The sequence below is a fragment of the Cibotium barometz genome, chromosome 33 (genome assembly GCF_041138505.1).
Source record: "Cibotium barometz isolate CiBa-2024 chromosome 33, ASM4113850v1, whole genome shotgun sequence".
Taxonomy (NCBI): Eukaryota; Viridiplantae; Streptophyta; class Polypodiopsida; order Cyatheales; family Cibotiaceae; genus Cibotium; species Cibotium barometz.
In genome coordinates this window covers 46,523,926-46,549,661 of record NC_141078.1, presented here as the reverse complement: position 1 = coordinate 46,549,661, position 25,736 = coordinate 46,523,926, and the positions used below count along the sequence as shown (strand labels likewise).

Sequence of the window (25,736 nt, the reverse complement as noted above, 5' to 3'; positions counted from 1 at the left end):
AAAAGCCTTTATCAAAGGTTAACCTTAATACATAATTAACACTTATGGGCACCCACACTAGAAAAATGTCCAACCCTTCTTTTAAATCTTATAAATATTAAGGTTTACTCTAGTTTATGGATTTTATCTTTTAAAAAGGCCAAAATGAAAATACTAGCAAACAGCATTCCACGGTACACTAGGAGCATCCCCATATAGCGTACTGGCACGGCATAACAGGCAGACACATGCAAACAAGTCATGCAAAAACAAATTTATGCATGCAGACATAAATGCATGTGCACAAATAATGGACGAAATCTCCCTTTCATGAAACTTATACAAGAGGTTCCTGTCGGGCACAAAATTGGTGCGACAAATATAAATAAATATGTCCTGGTCTTCCTATGGAGTGACAGTCCCATAGGTAAGACACTATCCTGGCCATACACGGGTGGCACCAATAGGCTCCCGTCCATTCAGCACGAAGCAAATCACACAGGTGACATGAAACTAGTTCCCGTCCATGTGACGCAGCACTCGTCGCACACGGGTGGCACTGATTTGGCTCTCGTCCATGTGACACCATAAAATTGACCCTTTCACATGGGACACTGGCCTGGCCCCATGTGAACATGGCACAAATCTGGCCGCTCTATGGAGTGACAATCCCATATAGAAGTGGCTCCAAAAATGGAGATGGACCAAATGGTGACATCTCCCCGGGCTTCTAAGCAGTTGACCTCAACTGAAAAGCCTAAGATATGCCTGTAGAAGCTGAGGGTAATCAGCAAAATAACCCTCATCTACCCACTTTGCATCAATTGGTAAATAATTTTTAAATTTCACGAGGTATCTCCTGGAAAGCTTCCCATGTGGTAACTTTCTCTCCTTGTGAAATACTATCTGCTCTGGCTCAAGGATCTTCTCAAGCTCATCAACTTCTGGTGGATCTTCTGTGTGACAGGCTCCTCTCGATCTGACCCCACATACTTCCGCAAAAGACTCACATGAAAAGCATTGTGAATCTTCCAATGGCTGGGTAAAGCAAGCCTGAAGAACACTTCATTGATTTTGTCAATCACTTGGAAGGGTCCATAATATCGAGTAGAAAGCTTTGGATATGATCCCTCTCGTCCTGGCCTCTTCCGAAGCCCAGCTTTCTCAAATTTCAGCAATACCCAATCACCTTCCTTGACTTGCATGTCTCTTCTATGCTTGTCAGCAGCCCTTTTATGCTTATCTTGTGACCTTGCAATGGCTGTCCACACCTGAGCAAAGGCTACATCCAAGTCACGCACATACTCATCAGCTGCAAAAATCTCATCCTTTGTACGAAGGATGGGTGGCAAGACCACTCAACCATAAATAATCTCAAACGGGGCCTTTCCCGTGGAGGCATGAACTATGTTGTTGTAGGCAAACTCTACAAGTGGAAGATACTTCTCCCATGCAGTCTTTTGATCTCCCACATAACACTTCAACAAATCAAACACAGCTGAATTTGCAACTTCACTTTGGCCATCCGTTTGGGGATGATAAGCTGATGAAAACTCAAGTTTAGTGCCCATGTTATCAAATAAAGCCCTCCAAAAGAGGCTCGTAGTCCTGGGATCTCTATCAACAATGGACTTAGGTATACCATGATGCTTGAAGATGTTAGCAAGAAAAAGCTTCACCATATGATCAACTTTAATGGTTTTCTTGACGGGCAAGAAGTAAGCTTGTTTGCTAAACCTGTCTCCACAATGGTCCAAATAGCATCATTCCCATGCTGGGATCTAGGCAAGTCCATAATAAAGTCCATTGTAATACTTTCCCATGGCTGCAAGGGAATAGGCAATGGCTGAAGCAAACCTGGAGGTTTTTGCCTGTCAAATTTCACCTTTTGGCAAGTAAGACACGCACGAACATATGCCTCAATGTCCTTACGCATGCTTGGCCAAAAGAAATCTCTCTCAATCATGCGTGTAGTAGGCAAGATACCTCTATGACCAGCATTTGGTGGAGCGTGACATTCCTCCATAACCTTTGGACGCATATCCTTCACCACACATAAGCAGTTATCCTTCATAAGATAACCCTCTTTGATCACATAAGAGGCATGTGAGTGACCAGCCATCAAATCAATCCATAAATGGCAAAAATCAACATCCAAATGATACAATTCTCGCATGACAGATAAGTCCCCATGAGAGGCCACTGAAACTGCAGACACATAAGACCTCAAGAAAGTTTGCCATTCTCATCCGCTTCTCCGAAAGCTTTGTTTGAGATAGAAGTATCTCAAGCTTTGATGATCTGTCTTGATTACAAATTCAGTCCCAATAAGGTAATGTTTCCATATCTTTAAGGCATGAATTACAGCCAAGAGCTCTTTCTCATAGATATCCATATGAAGCTCAGTATCATGCAATCGACGGCTCTCATATGCAACAGCCCCTATACAATCGCCACAAGCATCACATTCCGCTATAAATGACCTTTGCAAGTCGGGAACAATCAATACGGGTCCACATATGATAGCATTCTTGAGTTGCAAGAAGGCATCCTGCTCCTTTGGGGTCCATTTAAAAGTGGCTTTCTTCTTCGTGAGATCATGTAGAGGGGTGGCAATCATAGCAAAATGGTCTGTTCCACCCAGTACTTAAGTCTACTGACATGAAATACAGGATGATTCGGAGGATTTGCAAATTCGTTTAGTACTCTCCTTCAGTCGTGTTAGCCATTGGTGTGGAGAACTTTCTTTTGTGCTTATTCTCTTGCTCGGTAACGGGTTTAGACTTGGAAGTACTAGGTGGAACAGACCAGTTAGTTACTCCTCAAGAAATCATAGATGTCGAGGACATGACATTTGTTCCACACGAACCTAAAAAGATTCTTGAATTTCGTGAAAGAAGATTGCGTAATACGCTTATCACGGAAGGATCGTGTTGAGGACGCTACATGGAAGACATTGACTACTCTTCCGAGAGATTACCTTGGCTTTTTAGTGAGCTCAGGAGTGAGCTCTTAGAGGAAGGGGAGTATGTCATGTGCACAGTGTGTATCTATCGTGTGCTACACGCACACAAGACTAGCTTCGAGGTTTGAGGAAGCTTGGAGCTAGGCAGGCAGATTGGCGAGCGGATAGACTAACGGACGGACACCCAAGTATGGATGGGCGGCCGTCCAAGTGTGGACGCCCGATGATCGGCCAAGAGACTATAAAAGGGTGGCCAAGGTTAGTCATTAGTGATATAGAGTCTCGCATGATTTGTGAGAGCTCTATGGTCAGGAGCCTGGATCTAGTGCAGAGGTGCACCTGCTTCATGCAGCCGAGGCTGGCAGCAGTCTCGAGGCTCGCGAGGGTACCAAGAGCGTTCCACGAGGAGATCCTTTGAGGATCTGATTGACCAGTTAACAGGAGCGAAATATTTCACGAAGATAGATGTTACATTCCCGTAACGCCGCTACGGGCGTTACCACAAGAGGGGACGGCCTCTGGCTCACCACCCAGCCATAGAGGAAGAATGAGGATTGCCCCTCATCCCCCAGGCTATATAGTGTGTGGCCTGCCGTCCACACTAACCTGGCCGCCCATGACTCCGCATGGGCGTCCTCTCCCACTAAACCCCGGACATGGCCATCCGGTCTGCCGTCGGTCACAGGCATTACAGCCTACGTGACATTACCCCCCCCCCCCTTAAGAAGAGTTTTCGTCCTCGAAAACAAACTGGGGAACCTTTTGGAAATTGCACTACGGCATTCCCAGGTGGTTACCTTTTCATCCCTATCTATCCATTTAACAAGTACCTCCTGGTACACTTTATGTCGGGTTTGTCTGTCTCTCGATACCCAAGAATCCTTTCCGGTTCATGTGGTATCTTTGGTGGAGTGATCAATTCCACCAAAATATCTAGAGAAACTACGTTCTCTAACCCGTGAACTGATTTCTTCAGTTTACTAACATGGAAGACAGGATGAACTTGAGAACTCTCCGGTAACTCAAGTTTGTAGGCTACGTCCCCAATCTTCTTAAGGACCTTGAAAGGACCGCAATATCTAGGAGAAAGTTTATCACACTTTCCTGTTTGCATGGTTGCTGACTGCGCAGGAACCTTTAAAAATACAAAGTCACCTTCTGCAAAGGTCACTTGTCTGCGTCCTTTATCGGCAAATGTGTTAGCGCGATCCTGTGCGCTACGGATGCTCTCGCGTGCAGCTTTGAGCATATCATTCATATCTTCAAGGAAATCCTTGACAGATTGAATCTTCTCCTTTTCCAGGCCTACAGCCATCGGAGATCTCGGCTCGAATCCATACATTGACATGAATGGTATAAATCCAGTCGTTGAATGCTTGGAGCTGTTATAAGCAAACTCCAATATGAGCAAATATTCTTCCCAATTTGATTGCTTCTTACTTACATAAGAACGCAACATATCCTCGAGTATTTGGTTAACTTTTTCAGTTTGACCATCAAACTCCGGATGATCTACCATATTCATACTCAGAGTAGTATCCAATTTTTTGAAGACTTCCCTCCAAAAATGACTGTTGAACTTTCTATCTCTATCCGACACTATATCTGCGGGCAGGCCATATAGCTTGTAGAGATGTTCAATAAAGAGTTTTGCCAACTCTGGCGTTTTAACAGTTTTCTCGTGGTAATAAACTTTGCCAGTTTAGTTCACCTGTCCACTACCACCCACACCGAGTCATTCCCTCGACTCGTCTTGGGTAAACCGGTAATGAAATCCATGGAAATGCTTTCCCATTTCCCTTGAGGAATCTCCAGCGGATGGAGTAGTCCTCCAACCTTAAGACGTTCATGTTTATTGACCTGGCACTTACTGCATTTCAGCACATAAGTCTGGACGTTCTTAAACAAACTAGGCCAATAAAACTCAATTTTTACTAGTGCATAGGTCTTCTGAATCCCAGGATGACCCGCACTAGGACTATCAAAACTATACCCCGAAGGCTCGCCTAGCCTCTCCGGACTAACTCCGCCTCACTACCCGCCGCACCTACGACCAGTCTCTCCGGACTAGCATTATGTGCCGGCGAGGAAGGTGGGCGATGCTGTGACAAAGTGCGTACGCGTACAGCGCGCCAGACCTCTGTAAAGACAGGATCATGCTCACACAAGCCATGATTTGGTATTTCAACCAAAACCTTAAGGCAAATTTCATGCCTTGATTTTGCATCATGTCATTAGCACAGAAGCTAATGTACTGGAGAGCATTTTAGTAGCGCAAGTTCTTAGACTATATCTGAGACTACGCTACCATGTTGCATCACCAACTTGTTAAAACTTCTCGTTGGAAAGCTCTACGGCCATAGGAGAAATAAACTAGAGCCAATCTAATCATGCATCACAAGGATTAGTTCCAAAGCTGAGAGATACTTTCTCTCTTAGAGTAACATCGTTGCACAAGCATATGCTCTAGAATCTTGTTGAGTTTCTAACTACCATCAATCTACGGATGGTTAAACTCCACTCTAACTCAGAGTAAATGTAAGTTTTGAAGATTTCCCTTCAAATATAACAATCAAACTTCCTATCTCTTATGCCATACTATATCTGCGGGGACCATATAGTATGTGGAGATGTTTGATAAAGATTTTGCACCACTACGGGTGTCTGGAGTTACATCCAATCACTTACAACTCTTTGTTGCTATTACCAGACACATCCTTTCAAGTATTGTCTGGACTCACACAACTATTCCAGTTTATATGATATTTGAGGATATCCCTCAAGAAAGGTTTTTGTCCTCAAAAACTTTACTCTCAAGCGGACTACGCGCCAGTGTCATAGGTCCAAGAACAAATCTAGACCGTGTTTATTATCATATGTTATATTCTTGAGTCCTTCCAAGAAACTTTAAAACATCTTGCAACGAAGATGTGGTATAGTGTCTACGCACATATGGTGGTACTATTGATAAACTGCTTTGCAACAGATCAGTGGTTTCACACTTGTAACAAAGTGCTTCATTGTTGCATATTATTACCCTTCATAAGCGGTTACACACTTATGAATTATTTGGGTGGATTGTACCATCTATCAAGAAAAATTTCAAACTACTAATAACCACATTATCAATCCACAGATAATGACTGAGCTTGCTGCGAAGCCATAGGTTGCTAGATAATTGATGGTAATTACACAAGCCCAATGTCTCATTACATCATACATTCAATATAAATGCAAACATCACAGTACTTCGTGATGATGAATTTAGGAATTTCATCCTATCCCTGTTTGGTGTTGGTATGAAGTATAACTATGAGTACATTATTTGCTGCCTCCTCATTATAGCGGCAAAGCTACCTACCCATCAGGTGGCAATCTCTACCAAGCTATAACCAATGACAAGCAAATAAACGAGTACTCTTGTAAGAACTTCATAGCCATATCTCACACCAAACTCATAATCACTACGGATTAAATGCTAGGGCTTGCAAAATTGAATGTTATCTGATAGGTAGAGGGGATCATCATTGATCTCGACAACTCACTAGGACTAGTGATGTGTAACTTTTAAGTTACTCCACTCTCCTTGCTTATTCCATACCATCGAACAAATCGGTCCCTCGATTTGAGCAACGTCAACATATTTATGAGTACCTCGATACTCATGGATTGTGGTTCGGTAATTTAAAATGTTGATCTAGAGTATCTTTCACTCGAGGATCTTAATTTTATTAGCAGCTATGTATTAGTAGTGAGTAACTACGTACCCACTATCATCACACTAGTAGTTCCATACTAGTCTGTGAGTAACTCCGTACCCAATGGCATACCTCCCCCGAGTGGGAGTACCATATACAACCATCTATAACAAGATGCTTAAGTCACTTGCTGCTAAGAAGTGACTACACAAATTGACTCCTCCATTGCACATTGCAGTACAATTTCTGGTATTACAACATGAATTTTTGGACGTCCTTATCATAGAGGTCAACTTAAAAACTAGTGCATAGGTCTTGTGGAGTCTCGGCTAACCTAACCACACCACTGATGACTTCCTAAAAAAAAATGTGGCGCCGAAGTCACCACCTATGTACTTTAACTCCGTAAAGTACATGGTCTTCATCTATCATCTATGGAAAGTTGTAAAACATTCCCGCGATGGATTTTTATCACCCTAAAATTATTGTGCACTATTTTAGTGTGAAGAGCTTTTTTCCTGGGTACCATGGTTCACCCCAAGCTCATCTTTTGCTAAATTCTCCGATTTAACAAAAGATATGTCTGCCTCCGAACACTCCAGTTCAGCCCCAGACTTTGAGTTTACTTCTTAACACTCCGGTTAAGTCAAAACTCACCAGATACAGTAGGATTTACCGCTAAGCTCTCCGACTTAGCCTCCTATCCTAACTCAGCCCGATTTTATGTACACTACATGTGTCGGATCCGATACTAACAACAACCAGGCTCATCTGGAGTGAGATACTACTCACTATTGCCATGTAAAACCTTATTAAATCCTAGAAATGCTCCACTCATTCCCCAGGGGTCATACGAGTTATAGGGTTTACACGCACATGAACTTTGTAAGCAAAATAGCCTGTCATGCAACATTACAATTGCTTATGTAGGAAAGTAATATATTTCCCAAATTCATATGGTAGCAACTAAAATGTGCTCACAATCGCACACTTATGTTGAACATAGGCAAGACTACGCTTGCAAAATGCTATAGGGCGTCCCCCATGCATGAAATTGTCCAACCAACTAGTCTTACTGCTAACCTCTAGATTTAGATCACTCCGGAACTAAATCACTCTGTTAGCACTAGCACACCATCATGGTCTTGCTACCTAGAGCTTCTCCGAACTCTGTAATTGGGTTTTATCCCAACTTATGGCTATATTTGGTAATTTTCAAAGTTCAAATTTTATCTTGCACACTTTATCACTACAGACAAGTGTACATACAGACCTGCCAAAGAGTCAAGTTACATGCACAAGCCTTGGCGTCCCATTCCACCAAGGCTACAATCGATTCCGTGAGAATTTGATGTCCCATACCATCAAATTACCACCAAACCAATTGATGTGACATATAAAAAGGCTCTTTCCCCCCTCGAAAGATCACCACAAACTCTCGAGCAGTGGGATGTCGACGCATGGCAATAAAAAGAAGAGAAAACCATGCTAGTAAGTTTAAGAACAGTTCTCTTCGATCAAATTGTATAAGGGCATTGAGCATTACATCTCAAGACTATACCCCTTCAGATTTACCTTTGATTTCTACAAATCAATCCTAAATCTGCTATTATTATCTAGGCGTATGCTAATCCTTCAGATTAGTACTCCTAGATAAACCATTCAAATGAGTACTGCTAGCAGCACTGCTAGCCCCGTTATCCCAAGTAATACACACTTTATGGATTCTTTTACCAAGCAATCACGTGACTAAATCAAACTAGTCACCACTCTCTAGGCCCAAGTAGTGACACTATTTTGTTACTTTTAACAAGGGCCAGCTTGCCTCTACGGGCCAAGAAACTTTTATTGCTACAAACAGTAAGCAACTTGTTTGGACACGAGGCATAACCACATCAAGACTACGCTTGTACATGGTTCTCATTTGCCAAAGTTTATCACAATCTTCTAGCATCAGTTAAAAGATTGTGAAGGGTTATGAGCACTACGGCTCAATTAGGCTTACCTAGATTTCTCGTGATAAGCACTTCGTCTAAATTGGGCACAACTGACGCCATTGCCGGTCCTCTTAGCCCAAGTAAAACACATTGCAGTTTTAGATTTACACTATAGCCATACTACGTGACTTTTATGGTCAATACTAAATCTATGATCAGCTTAAATTTAGTTTCTCTGAACCAAATGTGTGATCACCATATGTTTTTTCGAAATATAAATAACAAATAATGATATTAAAAATTTTCATAACTTTCTCTCTCTCTCTCTCTCTCTCTCTCTCTCTCTCTCTCTCACACACACACACACACGGCTTACGTTAAATTTCGGGGTGCCATGATACGTGGCACCCCACAGGCCCGGTCACCCGATCAATGGCTGGTGACGGGCCCATCTATAGACATGTGTCCATAATATGTTATGACATGTTTGCATATCATGAGTGTGCGTGCAGTGCAGTGGATACATGGTTTGCCTCCCTTGGCAGGGACCTGGGCTCAAATCCCAGCAAATGCATGGACATACGGACATCTGTCTATAAGTCTTTTGCACCACCATGGTCTAGACCGAGGCGGTCACTAGCTAGGTGACCCGGTGACCGCCACGCCGAAATTTAACATAAACCCACACACACACGTACACGTTGATCCTTCACAGCCGGGCTCCACGCTTATGAACCCTCAAACCTCTATTCGGCACTACGGCCGTGGGATTTGTCTCTCGCTTAGCACGCGACGCTACGGCCGTGTGCGGTGGGTCTCTTTTGTGGAAAACGGGCACTACGATTACACGGCACGACGGCCGTGTTCGGTTTGTTTCGTGGGGTGTGTCTAGAGAAGAACACATTTGTTTGTCACCACAGAACAAACACAAATTTGTCCGAACAAAACTTTAACTCTAGCAAGACGACGCTCGCAAAAGTGTAAATTGAAATCTGGCGAGACTACGCTCCCAGAGTCTTCATAACAAAAATAAAAATGGTTGAGAGGCTGTGCCCTGCCAGATCTTTCCTCCCCATTCAAGAGAGGATTCGTTTGAAATTTTCTCATTTTTAATTTCATAAAAATGAGCAATAAAAATATATTTAAAAAAATATATAGGTTTTTTAACCCCTTTTTTTTTCTGGACATTGCAGCGCTGGTTGGCTGCTGCTGATGGCGGGCCGGTCGGCTGCCGTTGCCCCTGGCTGGCCGGCGTTGGCCGGCCGCCGCCGCCGCCGCCGCCGCCGCCTGGTTGGCTGGCTGGCTGGCCGGCCTGGCTGGCTACGCAGCACAGGCGCCCCCTTCAGTCGTGGCTTTCGCTCGGGCGGTTCTTGGCCTTTACAAGACAAGCCCCTTCAACGCAAGGTCTTCGCAGCCTACTCTTCGCCTTGGGACTGGTGTCGCCCCCCACACGCAGGTCAACGGGCAGATTTGCTAATCTTCGCACAATTGTGCTCTTCGCCGACAGTGGCAGCTCCACACGCCTGCGTAGCCGCCTGGGCTGGCCATTTGCCCTGGGCTTGCTTCGCCCCACACACACGGCGCATTACTAGCAACGGGCGCTCTTCGCCTCCAGCAGCATCTCCACACGGTGGGTCTCTTTCGTGGGCTGGTTTTCGCCCCCCACCCCCACACACAGTTGTGGGTTTCAGCAATTATCTGGGGCTGGTCTGCGCGTGCCTTTGATTTTCGCTGGGGGCTGCTCTTCGCCCCTTCAAGGCGGGTTCCCCAGTCAGCCCCTTCAAGGCGGGTTTACCCAGTCAGCGCAAGTCTCCATGGGCTCTGCGCCCCCCCCCCCTTTTTCCCCACAGCTTCAATGCTTGGTAGACCTTCACGCAGAAAATTTCAATCGTATAGAAAAAAACGAAAATTGCTTACCTCCATTGCTTGCTGTGTGTGACGGGGAGAGAGAGAGAGATAGAGTTCTTCCCTTCCATTCTTCCATGGCTGCCTCCCTCCACACCCTCCATTCCAGATAAGGATAAGGAGACGAATGGTCGAAAACCATCGAGTGGGCTCCGGTCCCCCGGTCACACGCGGGCTCTGACAATCCCATCGAACCACGCTCTGATACCAGTGTTACATTCCCGTAACGCCGCTACGGGCGTTACCACAAGAGGGGATGGCCTCTGGCTCACCACCCAGCCATAGAGGAAGAATGAGGATTGCCCCTCATCCCCCAGGCTATATAGTGTGTGGCCTGCCGTCCACACTAGCCTGGCCGCCCATGACTCCGCATGGGCGTCCTCTCCCACTGAACCCCGGACATGGCCATCCGGTCTGCCGTCGGTCACAGGCATTACAGCCTACGTGACAATAGATTTACGTACTGGCTATCACCAGATACGTATTCATGAAAGGCATGTCGAAAGAACCGCCTTTCGGACTAGGTATGGCCATTACGAGTTTCTCGTATTACCTTTTGGGTTAACCAATGCTCCAACCACTTTCCAGCAAATGATGAACGATCTTTTTCGTCAACATTTGTGGTGGTGTTCCTGGACGATATTTTGATATATAGTCGTACTCTTGAGGATCGTGTTGACACCTCACGATTGTCTTATCTATTTGAAGACAGAATTGACTATATGCTAAATAGAGTAAATGTGAGTTTTTTATGACAGACATCATTTCCTTGGGACACAAGATCACTAGAGATGGATTGACATTGACTATGACTGAGTTCAGAAGGTTCTGGACTGGCCTATACCAAGAACAGTGAAACAACTTCGTTCTTTTCTCGATTTTGTTATTTTTCTTCGGAAATCTAGGGAGTACTCTCAGCTCACACTACCGATGACCGACTTGTTGAAAGGTCGTGGACGTAAGTCAAATCAGCCTATCACTTGGAATAACGATTTGGATATGGCCTTCAGACTTTTGAAAGATAAAGTCAAGGAAGCACCTATCTTAGCATTACCCGATCCTAGTCGGCCTTATGTTCTTGAAACTGATGCCAGTGACTATGCCAAAAGCTAGATGACACTCAATCTCGTTGGCCAACCCTTGAGAAGGAGCTTTATGCTGTGATTTATCCTCTCAAGGTTTGGAGACATTATTTATATGGCTCGAAGTTTGTGGTATTGACTGATCACATCAGTCAATCAAGTATGTGTGTGATGCGGATGATTTGAGAGGAAGGAAAGCTCATTGGGCTTAGTTAATGCAAGATTTTGATTTTGAGATTCGGTATCGAAAAGGGATCCATGAATAGTGTTGCAGATGCGCTTAGTCGAATTAGAGAGGTGAATACTTTGTCGTTCACCGAGATTTCTACTGACTTATTTCAGTCATTGAGAGGGCTTTGCAAGACTGATAGTTATTTTGGTCCATTTAGGCAGAAGATCCAGGACGGGAGCTCATTGATTGACCAAGACTCAATGACTGAGCAGTCTACCATTCAGGCTGCAACCAAGAGGCCAGTGAATGATTCGGATTTTATTACCGGATTTTATGGATTTTATTACCGAATTGCCAAGAACGCATCAAGGTCACGATTCTATTTGGGTTGTGGTAGATCGCTTGACAAAAATGGCTAGATTTTTACTAACCCGGAAGACTATTACAGCTACGCAATTAGCACGACAGTTTATTGAGCAATTGTTTAGACTGTATGGGTTACCGCATGACATAGTCTTTGAAAACTTGTTTTTGAGAAGTTGGAAACAACTTCGAATTTGAATTACTCAGATCATCCTCAATCTGATGGCGAGACTGAAAGAGTGAATCAGATTTTGGAGAATATGCTTCGAGCATATGTATCCAAAAGACAAAGTTCATGGGAGGATTATCTTCCTATGTTAGAATTTGCATATAACAGTACTAAGTATACAAGTACAGATTTCAGTCCTTTCATGCTTATGTATGGTTTTCAACCTAGATCACCTGTTACAAAAGGATTCTCAGAACTTCAACATAATGCAGCACGTAATTTTTAGCAAGATATGCAAGAAATGTTACAAGTTGCGAAGGAATCTATTAGAAGTGCTCAAGACCGAGACAGATTTTCTTCTAATAGACATCGTTCACCCAGAGAGTTCTAGGAAAAAACGATGGTGTATATGCGAGTTCCGAAAGATTCTGAGACTTTACGGACAGGTCGATCTCCGAAATTATTCCCTAGATACTGTGGACCATTTCGTATTACACGACGGATTGGTTCAATTGCATATTAACTGGATTTGCCTTCTCATGTGAAAGTTCATCCTGTATTTCATGTCAGTAGACTTACGGAAGTACTGGGTGGAACAGACCAGTTAGTTACTCCTCAAGAAATCATAGATGTCGAGGAAATGACATTTGTTCCACACGAACCTGAAAAGATTCTTGGATTTCGTGGAAGAAGATTGCGTAATACGCTTATCACGGAATACAAGATCAACTGGAAGAATCGTGTTGAGGAGGACGCTACATGGGAGACATTGACTACTCTTCAGAGAGATTACCCTGGCTTTTTAGTGAGCTCACGAGTGAGCTCTTAGAGGAAGGAGAGTATGTCATGTGCATAGTGTGTATCTACCGTGTGCTACACGCACACAAGACTAGCTTCGAGGTTTGGGGAAGCTTGGAGCTAGACAGGCTGATTGGCGAGTTGAGATAGGGATAGACTAACGGGCGGGCACCCAAGTATGGATGGACGGGCGCCCAAGTGTGGACGCCCGATGACCGGCCAAGAGCCTATAAAAGGGTGGCCAAGGTTAGTCATTGGTCACATATAGTCTCGAGTGATTTGTGGAGAGCTCTATGGTCTGGAGCCTGGATCTAGTGCAGACGTGCACCTGCTTCATGCAGTCGAGGCCGGCAGCAGTCTCGAGGCCCGTGAGGGTAGCTTCATGGCGGTATGGGACGTCGCGAGGAAGAGATTGATCGGTACGTCCATCTAGTTAGCTCAGCTCGTGGCTCGGTGGGGACAGCCAAGTCTCTGGGCTTGCCCACGACTGTCGTGGTTGGGAGGTGAGTCAGGCCCTTCTTGTTTGTTGTTTTGTTTGCAGGTTTCGAGTCGTATACCAGGAGCGTTCCACGAGGAGATCATTTCGGGATTTGACAGCCACTGTCAAATCTCCAAGGATCTCCTCGTAGAACGCTCTTGGTTCGAGACTCAAAACCTACAAACAAAGCAACAAACAAGAAGGGGGTGCTGGCCTGACTCACCTCTCACCCACGATAGCCGTGGGAAAGCCCACAGACTTGGCTGTCCCCACCGAGCCACGAGCTGAGCTACCTAGATGGACGTACCAACCAATCTCTACCTCACGACGTCCCATACCGCCACGAAGCTACCCTCGCGGGCCTCGAGACTGCTGCCGGCCTCAGCTGCATGAAGCGGGTGCACGTCTACACTAGATCCAGGCTTCAAACCATAAAGCTCTCACAAATCTTGCGATACTCTATATGACCAATGACTAACCTTGGCCACCCTTTCATAGGCTCTTGGCCGATCATCGGGCGTCCACACTTGGACGCCCGCTCGTCCATACTTGGGTGCCCGCCCGTTAGTCTATCTCTAACTCAGCTCACCAATCTGCCTGCCTAGCTCCAAGCTTCCCCAAACCTCGAAGCTAGTCTTGTGTGCGTGTACCACACGATAGATACACACTGTGCACATGACAAACTCCCCTTCCTCTAAGAGGTCACTCCTGAGCTCACTAAAAAGCCAGGGTAATCTCTCTGAAGAGTAGTCAATGTCTTCAAGGGATTCTTTCTTGAAGACGTCTTCGAATTGTGCCCAAGTCGTTGGCTTAGGGTTGAGTTCCTTCCACCAAAGCAAAGCTTTGCCTGAGAGGAAACCTGCTGCTAACTGGATCTTTTTTCCATCGTCATATGGATGAAACTGAAAATGGACTTGCCACTTATGTTGCCAAGTGTCCACTATCCCTTTGGTACGCTGCTTTTGCTCGCCCCCGAACTGTTCCGGAATAATTATCGGGGCCTAAAGCAGAGGCCAAGGTATCCATACCCGAAAGAGTAGTGGTCAAAAGAGAGATGGAGTTCTGCAAAGCTTGCATCTGCACGGCGATTTGTGCCTGACGTTCCGAAGAAGAAGCTTCGAGAGCAACTTTGAACTCTTGGAAATCTGATTTGGACACACAATCGTCAAAAAGATCGGCATCGGTATCTTCCGTAGCCGGCAAGCCTTCGCGTTCGGTAAGGGGCTCCAACTCGGATTCTTGGGTCGACATCGTGAAGAGGGCAAGTGGAGAGAAAATTCGATCTTGCACAAGAAAAGTGCGAGAGAACTTGAGAGCTTGAAAACTTGAGAGATGTGTGGCAAGAAGCCCACTTAAGGGGTTTATATAATCTTTCCCAAAAGCAACCTGAGCTTTTGCTTTTGTGTGTGTGTGTGTGTGTGTGTGTGTGTGTGTGTGTGTGTGTGTATAGATATAGATATGTATGGATATATATTCTGTTTTCTTTTTTTTTTCAACACCTTTAAACCTTAAGGGGACCTTTAATCTCTTTTTATTTAAAAAAAAAGTTTAATCTAAAAAAAAACGAAAGCAGCTAAATTCGACGTTTCAATGCTTTTACTGTTTTTTTTTCCCCTCCTGGATTTAGCGTCGTCGGCCTGCCTTGTTGCCGGCGCCGCCTTCGCCCGGGTGTCCATGGCTGCCTGCGCCTAGGCTTGGCCGCCTGCGCACGGCTGCCTGCATAGGCGTGGCCCCTGCGTAGGCCTGGCCACATGCCGACGTAGACCTGGGCGCTTGCCACCCTGCTAAACCACCTACTCCCTCATCACAGGTTTCTTTGATGAAAAAAACAACATACTATCTGAAAACAGCAGCATGCATAAACAAAACAGCAAGCTTCTTGAACACATACCTTTCTTCGACCTCATCTTCTCTACCTACCGACTTCACGCTCTGATACCACTGCCAAATCCCCAAAGGATCTCCTCGTGGAACGCTCCTGGTACACGACTTGAAACCTACAAACAAAACAATAAACAAGAAGGGGATGCATGCCTGACTCACCTCCCAACCACGACAGCCGTGGGCAAGCCCACAGACTTGGCTGTCCCCACCGAGCCACGAGCTTGAGCTAACTAGATGGACGTACCGACCAATCTCTACCTCGCGACGTCCCCTACCACCACGAAGCTACCCTCGCGGGCCTTGAGACTCCTGCCGGCCTCGGCTACATGAAGCAGGTGCACGTCTGCACTAGATCCAGGCTCCTAACCATAGAGCTCTCACAAATCACGCGAGACTCTATATGACCAATGACTAACCTTGGCCACCCTTATATAGGCTCTTGGACGGTCATCGGGCGTCCACACTTGGACGCCCGCCCGGTCCATACTTGAGTGCCCGCCCGTTAGTCTATCCCTAACTCAGCTCGCCAATCAGCTTGCCTTGCTCCAAGCTTCCCCAAACCTAGAAGCTAGTCTTGCAGCACACGGTAGATACACACTATGCACATGACACTATTGGACAAGAAAGCAGGTCAACGCACGGAATGACATCGGTTTTTGTGCATAATATGCCAAATGGCAGGGTCAGTGATAGGTGTTGGTAGTCTATGTTCATGAAGTAAACATCGTGCTTCCCAACTATCTGTGCTCAAGAACAATTGTTCTCATGCTGAACCAAGAAAGCCATCTTGTTACAGCAAGTAAACATCAAAAAATCCAATGTGCTTATGATTTGCCTCCTTGCTTGCTCTTGTAAGAGTTGAAGGCAAGTGGTGCTGCAATCATCACCGTACCAGCTGTTTTGGGACATGGACCCCCAAGAGAGCTTAGCATTGGAGCGATGTGTGTAAGAGAAAGAGGCCCGGCCAAGTTAGGCAAGATGGTAGTAAACTGGTGAATTGTGGTGAATTGGGACATATAAGTCCCGACTGTGATAAGCCGCTGCGAATGGGGGGTGATATGTATCCCTTACCCTCTCAGATCCCCAATAGAGAAGGGTAAAACCATAGTTACCAGGGGACGGGGACGGGGACGGGGAACGGGGACGGGGACGGGGACGGGGACGGCTAAAGGTAGGGAACGGGGACGGGGGGTGGGGACGGCACTCAAAATTGTTAATTTTAGAGGAGTAAAGAATCAAGATTAATCAATCAATAACAACAAGCTTTCTAACTCCAAAAGTTATGAATCATGATACACATTACATTTAAAATTAAATTACGCTACGAGGTGCAAGAGTCAAGAGTCAAGACTTGCAAAGTCGGAAAAGAAAGACTTTAAAGTTGATAACATTAAATAGATATACTCAAAAGATGTTGGGGCCTAGGCGATACAAAATATAAGTCACTCGCGGGCCTAGGCGATACAAAATATAAGTCACTCGCTCCCATACTCTGCGCTCCCAATAAGAGAGGTGCTAGCCTCATGATCATGAGTGCGTGAAGTGTGGATGGGGTTTGTGTCATCCGATGAAGGCTCATGATGAGAACCATCTGTCCCACCCTCCTGTGCAATAGTTGTAGCTGCCTCCTCCTGTTCCATCTCCCACTGTGTAAAAGTATCGGCATTGCATCTTGCACTCTTGCCAAGCATGCGCAAGTTTGCGCTAATGAAGACAAGATCATTAGCTCTTTCCACCCCAAGCCGATTTCTTTTCTTTGATGAAATGTGGCTGTAGGAGGACCATAATTGCTCTAGGCAAGAAGAGCTAACGGACTGGCTCAAGATCCGGATCGCCAACTGTTGTAGCTCTGGTCCATCTGATCCGAAGTCCTCCCACCATAATGCTGCACCAACCTTGAATCTGTCCTGCTGCGCATCTGCACATCCATATGAGCCTTGAAATGCCCTGTAATTAGAGAGCTGGTCTCTAATTTTGCGCCTGATTTCTGCATCCGGCGTGAGGCGATCCAAGATGAGTCTCCAACCGTTGCTCACCTCTTTATCACCCTCCTGCCCTTTTCCCTGAAATTCTGGGTCCACCATAAAAGCAGCTGCATGTAAAGGAGAGGAATATGAGCTCCATCTCGCCACACAAAGCGAGTGGATCTCCTCATATCTATCTACGTCTGGCTCAAGCTTCTCAAGACTCTCTATCATCTGGTCCATGGCTTCATATACTTTGCCGATGCATGGCTGCATAGCATCAACAATCCTGAGCAAGTGGACAATGGGATGCACCATGGCGTCAGTGCGCTTGAGGTCCTCCCAAAAATCAGCATCGTCGACCTTTTTCTTGCATGAAATCCCTACCTGTGTACGTGCAAAAGATGAGGAGCAAAACTCATCACTGATGAATAGTTGCCGCACGGCACCCTGACAATCCTTCAAGCGATGCAACATAAGAAAGTTGTATGCAAAGGGAGTGTCCGAGTACTTGAGAAGGACCTTTGTGGACCTCTTCCCAAACTCGGATCGAAGGTATGTGTGATTGTTGATGAAGGTCACAATTGCACATGCATCATCAATCACCGATTCAATCCATGACAATTTCCCAATATCTTTCAAAAGATTATTGAGACAATGTGCCATGCAAAAAGAGACGGTGATTTGAGGATACATACTCTCAAGAATAGCTCCCGCTGCCCTATTTGTCGCCTCACCATCCGTGACGAAACCGATCACACATTCGGGGCCGATAATCTCGACAGCACTACTCCACTCAGCAGCAAGTACATCCGCACTCTTTCCCGTCCCTGAAGCATCATGTGAGGAGACAAAGTACATCTCCCCCCGTGAGTATGCCACAAGGCCATGGATAGACCTTTTCCGTGTGTCACTCCATCCGTCTGCAATCAAAGAGACTCCATTGCGAGCCCATTGTCTCTTTGTGTTTGCCGCCGCTTGCTCAACAAGGCGTTTCTCCTTGTCAAGCATAGTGGTCCGCAAGGTTTCGGAGGATGGAGGTGTGTAGTGAGGACCGTACTCGCCAATCTTCTTCACCATCGTTTTGAAGTAGTCGGACCTATTTATCATTTCAAAAAAAAAGAGGGCAAGTAATTAGAATGGCAAAATGGTGATCCGTGAATCAAGACTCGTGAGACATGATGATGAAATCATGTGAGTGAAATACGTACCGTGCCACACGAAAAGCAATGTGGTCATGAAAAAAGAAGCGGGCCACCGCGGCATCAACCTCCTCCTTCTTTTTGGGATCCCAACTCCCCTCAAGAGTACTTTGCCGACGAGAGAGAGAGGGTGGACTAGGTTGCGGCATTGAGAAGGCGGCTTGTGTGAAGCCACGAGTAGTGCCACGAGGAGGACGTGGTAGAGGGGTAGATGAAGATGCACCACCACCCGATGTAGAACCTGATGTTTGGGTTGGAGTGACATAAGTGTTGGGATCCACTCCACGCACCCTTTGGCTTGCATTCAAAGCTTGATGGGCGGCAAGCTTTGCAAGAAGCTCCTTTCTTATCTCCGGTGTGACCCGCTCACAAAATTTCACCTCATGACCGGGCTCATGCAACAAATGGGCCCTCACCCTATTGGCCCCACCCACACGCTTATATGGGCAAAGCTTGCATGTCCATGGACGTGCACCCCCCGCATGAGTAGGAGGCTCGAAGTTGACCTCATCCCACCATGACCACCCATCCGTTCTACTCCTACCGCCCGCACGAGAAGAGGATGCCATGAATAGTTAGTAACTTAGTAGTAGTCTAGTAGAAGAGGGTGGAGAGAGCTTAGAGGGTAGAGTAGGAGAAGAGGTAGAGGGAAGATTGAAGTAGTCTAGTAGAAGAGGGTGGAGAGAGCTTAGAGGGTAGAGTAGGAGAAGAGGTAGAGGGAAGATTGAAGTAGTCTAGTAGGAGAGGGTGGAGAGGAAGGTGGTGGAGTAGGAGAGGGTGGAGAGGAAGGTGGTGGAGTAGGAGAGGGAGATAGTGGAGAGGAAAGCTTGAGTAGGAGAGGGAGATGGTGGAGAGCCTAGAGGTACATCATCATTCATGGAAGGCTTGAGCAATGAGTAGAAGAGGAGTAGCATAAGCCCATTATATAGCATATGGCAGCTCTCTCTCTCTCTCTCTCTCTCTCTCTCTCTCTCAAACGGCCAGCCTCAAACGGCCAGCCGCCAACGGCTAGTAGCCGTTGCCCGAAAAAAAAAACGGCTACTTTTCTGTAGCCGTTGCGCCGTTGCAGGCGTCCCCCGTCCCCGGCTGACAACGTCCCGCCGTCCCCTCCGACGGGGACGGCCGTCCCCTTGCCACGTCCCCTCCGTCCCGTCCCCTGCGCCGTCCCGCCTCCGTCCCGCGCCTGCAGTTAATCGGGACGGCGTTCCCACGTCCCACGTGGCCGTCCCGCCGTCCCCCTGTCACTATGGGTAAAACTAAGGTGGTGGATGTGGTCACCCTTGAGAAGACAAGGGAGACGGAAGCTGATGTAATGTCTTTGGAGAAACGGATGCCACAAGAAAGGAAAAGCAGGGATGCTGCAGGGCCTAGCAAGAAGAAAGGTAAAGTGCAGGAAGGAGGGGATGTAAAGGTCAAGCGGTGGAGAGGCTTGGTCTTAATGTTACTGAAACATCTGGTTTCCGTATTCGGTTGGCCAATCACCAAAAGGTCAAATGTTTAGGTATGATCAAGGGGTTAGAACTGCAGGCTTTTGATGTAAAGGTGCTTGTGGACTGTCATGTTATGCCGACAGGAATGGGTGCATTCCCCATCATTTTGGGAAGACCATGGCTAAGAGCGGTGAAAGCTGTTCAAGATTGGAGGAAAGGGGTTATTACTCTATATGACAGACAAGGGGATAAAAAGCAGTTTAATATGGACAATCAGAAGCCTGTTGGATGATGAAGGGGAAAATGAAGCTGATTCGAGTGTTGATGACACGACTAGTAGCACCACTACTAGTGAGGGAACAGAGGACACTTCATCCAGTGAGGAGGATGCAGAGATGGCTGCCCTAGTTATTGATGAGGAAGTGCTTAGTGATGAGGTTGCCCAACAAGAAGAAGCCATACAGGAAGAATGCGAGGAAGTAGCGACGATTGATTTTATGACAGAGGATGCCCTTAAAGAGTATATGTTTTTTGAGGCAGATTTCCCTCAAGATCCTGATGTACTTCCTTTGGATGCTATGGTTGAGGTACAAGTGAATCATAAGCAGATGCATGCATGTGATGTGAAAGAGTATGCTTTTGAGCCTTTGGATAATGAAACTTTGTGAGATGAGTGGGATATAGAAAGTCTGCAGGATGATGAACCTGAGTTGGAGTTGGATGATCAAATGTGCATTAATGTTAAGAAAGCCACAAGCAGAATTGATGCTATGAAGGAGGAGCGACACAAGAAGACTATGAATGATGTTGATGCTATGGATGAGACTATGGATGCTGTGATAGATGAATTTCTTATTGGCCTTGATAAAGGTGAGCATACAGAAACTGAGGTGGATGCTTTGGCAATGGTGCCTGTTGAAGGAAAGTTTGTATTGCCTGTAGTGGTTGGCTTTGATGGTGATGTTTCTTATGTTGATGGACAAGAAAGTGCTATAGCACAGCAGGTCTTTCTTGATGAAGCTTTTATCAGTTATTACCCTTAGCAGGAGTTGCTTTACTGGTTTTTCAATAATAGTGTTGACTACATCAATGATTATAGAATTGAGATGAGGCAGGATGCTATGTATGTCAAGAGCTTTGTTTCCAAAAGTTCTTATGTTATGTTGTGGGATGTGGGATGGCAAACTATGTCTTGGGAAGATGACAATGCTTCCTCGAACACATGGAATAGAGATGTTTTGGTTACCTTGTATGATGCTCAAAGGATTGACGGAGGGAAGCGTGGTCGTATGCTTTTTGCTGCTGATCATAAATGATTCAGCAGGCTAGGGGTTGGGCAAAGTATGTGAGGAGTTTTTTGAGTGTGTTTTTCTGGCATATGTACAAATAGATGCATGTTTATGTGGCACTGGGATGCCCAATACTCCACCCACTGAACTGCAATGAAGTCTTTTTAGCATGTGATGATGTGTTTGATGCAGATATGTTGGTTGGAGGTGGTGTAAGCATCAATGGTATGATGTTTCGAACACATTGTGGAACACCACAGAATGTGAGTTGTGTTGGGGTTGGGATCTCATGAGCATATGTTGAAGAGCAGGAGTGGATCAAATCTTTGTAGAGGACGCACATGCAATTGGAGATCTTCATCACCAATATCAAGTTGAAGGTGTGCATGGAGCTTAAAGGCCTTATTACATAAGGGCCTTAATAAATACCATGTAAATCTATTTTAAAAAGGTGGCGAAGGTGGAAACATCAACCAAAGAAATCGGCTGCAGAAGTATGCTAGGCGTGTTATTTCCAAATGCAGACTTGCCCGATTCCACGAAAGAATTCTTGAAGTTTCCAACGAAAAAAAGGCGAGGCGCTGGCGATGTGTAGGAGGGTTCTTTTGTTTTTGCGGTGCGGCTAGTCCCCAGCAGGATCGCCGCGAAGAGAAGAGAAGCGGGGTGGTGGCGGCTGGTAGCACATCATCTGAAGAGGAAGAGATGGTGGTTGCCGCCTCTGAAGAAGGGTTTTTTTGGGGTAAGGCCTTGTCGCTGGAGCTGCAAAAGGTTAGCGCCGAGGACAGAAGTGTGGCTTTGGTTTTGCTTTGTAGCCGGGAGAAGCTAGTAGCAAGGAGAGTGAGAGGGAGCGGACTACAGGGTGATCTTGTTGGGTTTGTTGTGTTGGCGCAGTGAATAGTGGCGACAGAGAGAAGGAGTTCTTTTTGAGTTGGCCGCCTCTTGAGGGTGAGCTTTGGGTAGGTGTTGCCTTGGTTGGCTTTCGGTGCTGGCAATAGCAGGCTCTGGAAAGGCGGGCTCTAGGAAGAGCAAGATTGTTTTCTATCTCCCATGGAAGGCAGCGCAGCAAAAGACAGCATTTCAACTGGCAGCATTTTCTCTCCTCTTTTTGCTGGCTCTTGGTTGTCTCAGAGGTTCTCCTCTGGCCCTTGCGAACTCGAGGCCATTGGCACTCCTTGTCTTGAGAATCAAGGGACCTGGTCAAAACGCTGTGTTCATGTATTTACAGTTTGTGACAGCCTATGCAATTCAGCGAGGGCTCTTTGAGACTGTGAAAATAGCATAGAGTTTGTTGTGGAAAACAGCCTTGGTTTTAGCACTGTTTGTGGATGGTGCTGTGTATGTTTACACGTGGGAACAAGACTGTATGTGTTGTTGGGTAATTATTTTGTCTATGGTGCCCCTGCTTTGTGCTGTCTTTCTGGTGTGGGTGGTGTGGTGAATTGTGTGAGAAGTGTTCCAGCCAGTGTGCTGGTGGTGCCCCAGGCTCGTGGTGTTTTCCAAGGCTGTTGGATGGACAGCTATAGAGGCAGGTGATTCCGTGTCCGGAATTTCCGACACCGTTTGCATAGAGATGAAATTATCAGTTGCACAGTCATCAAACATGAATAAGGCAGACTGATCCTTGATTTGTCCCCAAGCCTTGCATACCATTCGCTCTCTTGCATCATGACTTGTATTTCCTTGCACATCAGGAACTGCATGTACATTAGCTTTGGTCTGCTTGTCCTCGTGCTTAGGTTTGCGGTCAGGGCACTGTCTAAACATGTGCTACCACAAGAAAACATTTTCCGTCCTTAGCATATTGCTCTTTTTGCTCCGGGGTTAAGCCAAATTTGTTCTTCCTTGGGCCCTGATCGTTAGATGTGGTGTTTTCAGCTCTACCTCCCTTGTGGGTCTCCCGGAAGTTCTTTTTAGGTGGCTATCCACCCTTTTGCAGATTTGGGACAGCCTTGTCTTTCCCCTTGATCCTGCTTAATTTTGAGCACCAACTGCTCCGTAGAGCAAGAGCAGAAGCTGTGAGCTGTTGCAAAGTAATGTGACTTTCATGCCCTCCATGAGCACTAGCATACATATACATGTCAGGCTTTGTGTCTTGTGGAGAAGATGCATGACGAGAGGTGACTGTCACCTCTTCCTTTTGCATAAGAGACCTCAACCTTTGAGATGCGGGATCTCCATGCTTCAAGCGAGGTGGATTTCTGAATTTCAGCTCTCCATCCTCCCCTCTTTGATGTCACCTTTACGGAGGAGGTAGTGCCAACTCCTTTGGCTTCTTGCCCACTTCCCGTGCCATGGACTCAAAAGTCACATCTACCATTGCATCGGCTTCCCTTGCTTCAATGGCACTTTGCACATGGGGATCTTCATGCAAAAATTTTAACTCTTGCTCTTGTGCCTGCAAAAGCTTTCTCATATGTTCCATTTCAGCCCTCATTGCATCAGGCTCTTCTTCAAGCATGACTGTCTTTCCTCGAGACAGTTGTCCCTTTGATTCACTATCATTAACCCTTTCAAGGGGCTTGTGCCTTTCTCGTAGAGCATCAGAACCACGAGAGACACTAGATGGACCCCTCGAATTTGGCACTTCCAAAGGGTTGCCTTGGCTGTCCATTGTGTTAAGTCTGCTAGAAGCGGGGTGTCCAGTACACAGGTTCGTTTCCCCACTAGGAAGAGGGAAACAACCGTGCTCTGATACCAATGAAACCGTTTCCGTCAAGTGGGAATAGACTCCGTTGGACACCCACACGCGTAATAGCACAACTTAAAATCACAGTTTGAAATGGACAACTTAATAACAACTTGAAAATGAAATGGATAGATGGACACCAGCACTGGGGCCGGAACGGGCCGACCCCCCCCTCAATATATGATATATTTATTGGGAGTATTTAACAAATACAATGCTCCATGGGTTCCAAGAACCAGATGATGTCCATGTACATATGAATACAGTACCAAACAAATAGGCTCGAAGTCGACGTTCGAAGTAGATATTCGAAGCAGAGCGACCACTTGAGTGGTCCAATCTCTACGGTCCTGGGCCTTCACTGGACTCCGCGGAGAGCACCCAACTGGTGTTCCAGGAGCACGCACAAACAGGCGCTCCCGTACTAACGCTTGGCTCTCCCGATCTCAGCACCTTTGGACCGAGGTTCTCCGATAGCTTGGACTAGCCGGCACTGAACGGGTGTTGCCGTGGAGAGAGAGTCCCTTATCAGATTTATCACAGAATACTTTACTTAAATCTGAAAAATTCACTTACTTGTAGGTTGCAAATTGAATACCAATACCCGAGGTATTTGTATGTGTAGCTACTTGAGTGGGACACCAAGATGTAGCCACTTGAAGAAGGAAGACACCTCCTATGGAGTGCAACCTCTTGCAAAAAGGAAATGGAGCAGCCGCCTTAGGAGTGATAATGCCTCGCTGTAGGAACACAGCTACCAACAGAAGCAGCTACGCATGAAAGGTACAGCCACCTGAGTAGCTGGAGCGTGGCCTGTTGGTGGTGGAACAACTGCCCGGCTGCAGAGTGCAGCGTGTAGGAGAAGTACGCCCACGGTCTGCTGGTGATGGTCACACAGCTGGCTGCTGTAGTATGCTGCCGAAGATGGCCCACTTCTGGCTGCAAAAGAACAAGGCAGTGCAGCCTGTGGGTAAACAGCCACCAGATAGAGAGCTCAGCCGCCTGTGAGAGGAAAAGGGGCGCCTGGCTGCTGTACACAGACACCTGGCTGCAGCCTGGGTGAGTATGCGCAGCCTGTGGGGTGGCGGCCAGCCTGCAGAGGAGCAGCGTAGATGATTCAGCAGCCCCCTGGGAGAGTATGCGCAGCCGTACAGTAGGAGATGGCAGCCGCCTGTCAGAAAACGAACGCAAGAGATGGATGGTGGAAACGATCGCCCTTGCTCTACGATGGAGGAAACGATCGCTGATGATGCCTTCCATGAAGGGTGATGGCTTCTTTTTATAAAAATTAGAGTGGAGTTGCACTATTGTGTTGGCTGGCTCCCCACGCTTGCATGTGGGCGGCCAGCTCTTTGGGGGTGTGGGTAGGTGACCACCCCCACACACACACACCTTTTAAGTGTGGCTCCCCACCTTGGCCCCTAAGTGGGTGCCCAAAGGGGGTAATAACCTTATAAATCGATTAAAGTATTAAACTAACATGTGCAATATACTTACCGCCTGTTCACATGCACCAAAACTTGTCAGAAGACAGAGCAAACTTCACGACTCACTGGCAAGCGTCCCCGCTCAGTAAGTGACACGTCAAGCAGGCAAACACAAAAATACAAGTCATGCGAAAACAGTTTCAAACATGCAAAACATGTGTGCATGTGCAAATAGTAACATGGACATATCTCCCATTCATGGAACAAGTACAAAATATCTGTCGGCACAAAAATGGCACGACGTAAAA

General features: G+C 46.4%; 2 protein-coding genes across 2 annotated transcripts in view; both read right to left on the bottom strand.

The window, feature by feature from the left end:
- LOC147619652 (protein MICRORCHIDIA 7-like) overlaps positions 1–25,736 on the bottom strand; it is a 60,440-nt gene that overhangs the window by 16,281 nt on the left and 18,423 nt on the right. The window lies entirely within an intron of this gene.
- Positions 16,906–19,839, bottom strand: LOC147619653 (uncharacterized). The gene has a single exon (XM_086773402.1). The coding sequence runs from the start codon at positions 18,502–18,504 to the stop codon at positions 16,906–16,908; it is 1,599 nt and encodes a 532-aa protein (XP_086629528.1). The 5' UTR covers positions 18,505–19,839.

Bases quoted from the DNA above. Each gene is read 5' to 3' on its own strand.
- LOC147619653 (XM_086773402.1), bottom strand. From the start codon at position 18,504: ATGATAAATAGGTCCGACTACTTCAAAACGATGGTGAAGAAGATTGGC.